The 6000-nt window shown below is 44.5% G+C and overlaps 1 protein-coding gene across 1 annotated transcript in view; it reads left to right on the forward strand.

The window, feature by feature from the left end:
- LOC109875524 (inactive tyrosine-protein kinase 7-like) overlaps window positions 1–4345 on the forward strand; it is a 39430-nt gene extending 35085 nt beyond the window's left edge. The window contains exons 19-20 of the mRNA XM_020467853.2: window positions 2156–2334; window positions 2752–4345. Coding sequence (XP_020323442.1) covers window positions 2156–2334; window positions 2752–2912 — 340 coding nt within the window. The 3' untranslated portion in view covers window positions 2913–4345. The remainder of the gene's footprint in view (window positions 1–2155; window positions 2335–2751) is intronic.
- Window positions 4346–6000: the final 1655 nt, after the last annotated feature.

The following is a 6000-nucleotide window of genomic DNA, read 5'->3' on the forward strand; positions in this document are numbered from 1 at the left end:
CGAAACAATCGGAAAGGGGATTCATCAGAGAAAATAACTTTACCCCAGTCCTCAGCAGTCCAATCTCTGTACCTTTTGCAGAATATCAGTATGTCCCTGATGTTTTTCCTGGAGGGGAGTGGCTTCTTTGCTGCCCTTCTTGACACCAGGCCATCCGCCAAAAGTCTTTGCCTCACTGTGCGTGCAGATGCACTCACACCTGCCTGCTGCCATTCCTGAGCAAGCTCTGTACTGGTGGTGCCCCGATCACGCAGCTGAATCAACTTTAGAAGACGGTCCTGGCGCTTGCTGGACTTTCTTGGGCGCCCTGAAGGCTTCTTCACAACAATTGAACCGCTCTCCTTGAAGTTCTTGATGATCTGATAAATGGTTGATTTAGGTGCAATCTTACTGGCAGGAATATCCTTGCCTGTGAAGCCTTTTTTGTGCAAAGCAATGACGACGGCACGTGTTTCCTTGCAGGTAACCATGGTTGACAGAGGAAGAACAATGATTCCAAGCACCACCCTCCTTTTAAAGCTTCCAGTCTGTTATTCGAACTTAATCAGCATGACGGTGATCTCCAGCCTTGTCCTCGTCAACAATCACTGACAGGATGTCAGCTGGTCCTTTTGTGGCAGGACTGAAATGCAGTGGAAATGTATTTTTGTGATTCAGTTCAGTTGCATGGGAAAGAGGGCCTTTGCTATTAATTGCAATTCATCTGATCGCTCTTCATAACATTCTGGAGTATAGGCAAATTGCCATCAAACAAACTGAGGCAGCAGACTTTGAAAATTAATATTTGTGTCATTCTCACAACTGTACAGTCAGTCACAGACTAAAAAAGAAAACCGGCCCCGGACCCCTATGTCCATGCTCCCAGACAGACTAAACATTTTTTTTTGCTCGCTTTGAGGACAATACAGTGCCGCCGACACGGCCCGCTTCCAAAACCTGCGGGCTCTCTTTCACCGCAGCCAACGTGAGTAAAACATTTAAACGTGTTAACCCTCGCAAGGCTGCCGGCCCAGACGGCATCCCTAGCCGTGTCCTCCGAGCATACGCAGACCAGCTGGCTGGTATGTTTACGAACATATTCAATCAATCCCTATCCCAGTCTGCTGTTCCCACATGCTTCAAGAGGGCCACCATTGTTCCTGTTCCCAAGAAAGCTAAGGTAACTGAGCTAAACGACTATCACCCCGTAGCACTCACTTCCATCATCATGAAGTACTTTGAGAGACTAGTCAAGGATCAGATCACCTCCACCCTACCTGGTGTCAAGAAGGGCAGCAAAGAAGCCACTCCAATTTGCTTATCGCCCCAAAAGGTTCAAAGACGACGCAATTGCAATCACACTGCACACTCCCCTAACCCATCTGGACAAGAGGAATACCTATGTAAGAATGCTGTTCATCGTCTACAGCTCAACATTTAACACCATAGTACCCTCCAAACTCTTCATTAAGCTTGAGACCCACCCAACTGGGTACTGGAGTTCCTGACGGGCCACCCCCAGGTGGTGAGGGTAGGAAAATATCTCCACCCCGCTGATCCTCAACACTGGGGCTGCACAAGGGTGCATTCTCAGCCCTCTCCTGTACTCCCTGTTCACCCACGACTGCGTGGCCATGCACGCCTCCAACTCAATCATCAAGTTTGCAGACGACACTACAGTGGTAGGCTTGATTACCAACAACGACGAGACGGCCTACAGGGAGGAGGTGAGGGCCCTCGGAGTGTGGTGTCACACTCAACGTCAAACAAAAACAAAGTTGATGATCGTTTACTTCAAGAAACAGCAGAGGGAGGAGCACCCCTTATCCACATCAACGGCACAGTAGTGGAGAAGGTGGAAAGTTATCATCCAGAAGGCAAGGGCAGTACAGGTGCATCAAAGCTGGGACCGAGACAAAAAAAAACAGTTTATATCTCAAGGCCATCAGACATCACTAACATTTTACTGCATGGTCGGAACTAGAAGCACAAGCATTTTGCTACACTCGCATTAACATCTGCTAACCATGTTAATGTGACCAATAACATTTGTTTGATTTGATGAATTGACAGATTAAATTGTGGCGACACCCAGTGGCCAGACTACCAAACAACACCCAAAGTGGAGGTTACCTTAGTCCTGGTGCTGACCTGTGTGTCCTCTCTCCGCCTCCAGTGAGTACTATCACTACCGGCAGGCGTGGATCCCTCTGCGTTGGCTGCCAAGCGAGGCCGTGTTCGAGGACGACTACTCCACCAAGACGGACGTGTGGTCCTTCGGCGTGCTCATGTGGGAAGTGTTTAGCCTGGGCGAGCTGCCGCACGCTGCGCTCGACCACGACAAGGTCCTCGAAGGTGAGGCCAGTCGAACTGGAGCTTGAAGTGTTATTGAAGGATGCTACTTCACCCCAGATGGGGGTAGAAGTCCACTATTCTAGTGTCACACATTCTGTCACCCTCCTAATGGTTACTTTACTTTGCCTGCTCATAGTTGTTTAAAACCACACAATGCATACCAGATGACGTCACCAATGTCACTAGAGGATGTTGCACACACAATTTAATTTTGTTTTTTGTTTTAATAAAACATAGATACCTGCTGTTTTCACATGTTTACATTGCGGTAATGCTGGAGATGAATATAAGGTTCAAAAGTGGTGGAATATTGCTCTGTTCTGTCCTTATTTCTCTATCCCTCTTTCACCTCTTTCCCTGCATCTTGCTCGCTCTCACCCCATGTGTGTTGTTCTCTCACATCTTCCCCTCTACCAGAGTTGAGAGAGGGCCGGGGGAAGCTGCCCCTGCCCCAGGGCTGTCCTTCCCGGGTGTACAAGCTGATGACTCGCTGTTGGGCCCCCAGCCCCAAGGACCGCTCCTGCTTTAGCGACATCGTCTCTGCCCTCAGCGAACTGCCCTCCGAGAGCAAGGTGTAACACACACACGGCCCAGGTGCACTGTGTGTGAGGGTATGAATGTGTTAGGAATGGGGGGAGGTGACAAGTGTGTGTGTGTGTGTGTGTGTGTGTGAGAGCAGTTGTGTACAAATGTGATTAAGTCCATACACACACAACCGGTGGATCAGTGTGTATGTGAAGGACGAATAGAGGTGTTGGCGTGTGTGCGTGAGCATGCATGTTTTGGCCTTTTTGAATTTGTGTGTGTCGCACTCCAGGACTATCCTACTCTGCCTTGTTGGCCTCTGTAGTTAGCGTCTGCAAGAGCAGAAAGAGTCTCTTAACAACAAGGAACTTTGGTCCCAAATGAGGACCCAGCCGAGAAGAGATCAACATCCGACGAGCTTCTCCTTCACGTCTCTATGGATTAAAATGACAATTTTTTACAATGAGGACTTATATTGTGCCTTAGGTCAAATGGTGTCTATAACATTTAATCTAGAAACTAATGACAGTTAATGTTGGCACGGTTTTCACCCCAATTGGATCTTTTCTGTTGCTCATGTTTGTGAATGGACAAGACAGAAGGGACATTTTCTGCCCAGAGCCAAACGGGACATTAAGGTACAACCTCTTCAGGTGTAAAAATCGAATGTGTCTCACCCTGTTAGATATGATCAGAACAAGGTGAAGGGCCAGCGGTGGCATTATTACACTTGTGTGGCATTTAGCTGGAGTGTGGATGGAATCAACGCTCACAACACTAGTTTTCCTTGCCTTGAAGGTACATCTTTGGTTTATTTAAAGTATAGTCATGACAGTATATGAATTAGCTTCAACATGCTATTTGAGTAAAGGTAACAGATCATCTGAGCTGTAGCATTGTAGGCTAGCTATAGGCCATCCTGTCATGGACAGTTTTGTACTCCTATCAAAGATGTCTGAATGTTACTGCTCCATTTGCCCATCATTCATCCAATCCTATCGCGACCTGAGCTTTTCCAATCAGAATGGGAGAAACCTTTCTTTAGTGGTTTGTATTCATGTTTACAACATGCACTGATCACAACTATACCTTTTTGTATTCTAGAAGGATTGTTTTGGAGACCTGTTAACTTATTTTCAAGGTCCTGTTTTGTATGTTTTCACTGTATAGAAAGGTACTAAGCTTCTTTGATATAATTGTTTTATGTGGAATAGTTCATTTGTCATTTATTGATCCAAAACATATGGAATTAAGGTTCTCCTGGAGAAAAAAAAAATGTGTAAGTGCCTGGCAAATGAAGGACTTTGCATCAGTCTTGCTATTGTTTTAATATTTACTTTTTTACTTGAACATTTTTATACATTGCAGATTTTCCCTTTGTTTTTATGTACAAAATGTTGTAGTAATTTGGATATTAGTTCTATTTTAAGTGTTTATACAAACATACATGCCGCTGGTCCAATAAAATCCTTTTGTTGTAAATGTACCTTTTCTGTTTGTATGCCGTTTGGGAAATATTGTGCATATAGCCATTATTAACAAATATAAGATCTCACTGGTAACATGTAGAGTTTGGTTTGAGTAAGAGTACACCTTAATTTAAAAAAATCTATCAACAGTTTAACAAAAAATAACCCTCTGCAAGGATATTCAAGCTTTGTCCAAATCTGATATTTATCCAAAGTTAATATCGGTATCATCAAACTCAACAAGTCTGTATTGTTTTGTCTTTGAGGGTCAGTCCAGCTTGCAGAGTGGAGGATGAAGATCTGTGAATCCTAAATCCAGCATAGTGTGGCTCCGTGAACGTGGTGTGGAATGCATGCAGAGGAACACTTGACCCACGTGAATCGATTAGGTAGAATCACAGGCCGTCTCTGGGCCAGTTCAGATAAACACCAAACTGACTGATGAGCGCAGGCCAGCTCTCAAGAGGAAGGATAGAACTTGATCCCCCAGCCTTTGCATTTTGCTCCATGTACTCCTTCACTACTCCTCCTTCTGAGTCTGTTTAGACATCACCCCCACTGATATGGCTCTGGGTTTCTCTCTTCCAGTCCACTCTCCCTCCCAGTAGCAGTGGCCCAATAGCTGCTCTTGGCATAACAACCCAAAGGGATTCTGAGGTTCAACGGGAGATGTTGGTTTCCTCTGTCCTACAGTGTCAGCTGATAGGCATCCGAGGGACAGATTTCTCTATCAGACTGCTAATATGTCATAACTAAGACAGATAGGGACTATGATCTGTAACAATACATAACATTATTTTGAAGAGTTATGCTAATTGAAATATGTTTCCTCCCAGCTATATTACTCACATTTCACAAGCCCTGGTTTGTTCCAGCATCAAATGGTCCACAAGGTGGAAAAAATGCTAACCATTACTGAGTTGCAAAGTTCTCCACAATCGTTCTAGAGGACTAAGACAGACAAGGTATTAAGACCAACCCTGCTGTAGCCCACATTTACTTCAGCGTCTCCAGCCTAGTGTGGATCCTCCAGCACAGCAGAGAGCAGTTGCAGTCCTAGCTGCTTTTTAGCAAGCCGGTATATTTACAGTGCATTCTGAAAGTTCAGACCCCTTCAATTTTCCCACATTTTGTTATGATATAGCCTTATTCTAAAAAGGATCAAATAAATTACTCATCTACACAAAAACAGATTTGGACATTTTTGCACATTTATTACAAATAAAAAAACATTATTTACATAAGTATTCAGACCCTTTTGCTATGAGACTCAATTGACCTCAGATGCATCCTTTTTCCATTTATCTACAACTTGAGTGCAGTCAACCTGTGAAATTCAATTGATTGGACATGATTTGGAAAGGCACGCGCACACATGTCAGAGCAAAAACCAAGCCATGGAATGATCCGTAGAGCTCCGAGACAGGATTGTGTCGAGGAACAGTTCTGGGGAAGGATACCAAAAATTGTCTGCAGCATTGAAGGAATTTTTTTTTCAGATGGAGGTATTCGACTACCTTTGCATGTAGACATTACTTGATATTTAATTATCACAAAGAATCTTACTTACATTGCTCTCTTGCAGAACCTGGAGACTGGTACCAGCCTTCTGTGGCCATCTTCAAATTGAATGTGTAGGGCACCTCTTCTGACATTTGCAACATGTCGAGCA

The sequence above is a fragment of the Oncorhynchus kisutch genome, linkage group LG20, assembly GCF_002021735.2.
Source record: "Oncorhynchus kisutch isolate 150728-3 linkage group LG20, Okis_V2, whole genome shotgun sequence".
NCBI lineage: Eukaryota > Metazoa > Chordata > Actinopteri > Salmoniformes > Salmonidae > Oncorhynchus > Oncorhynchus kisutch.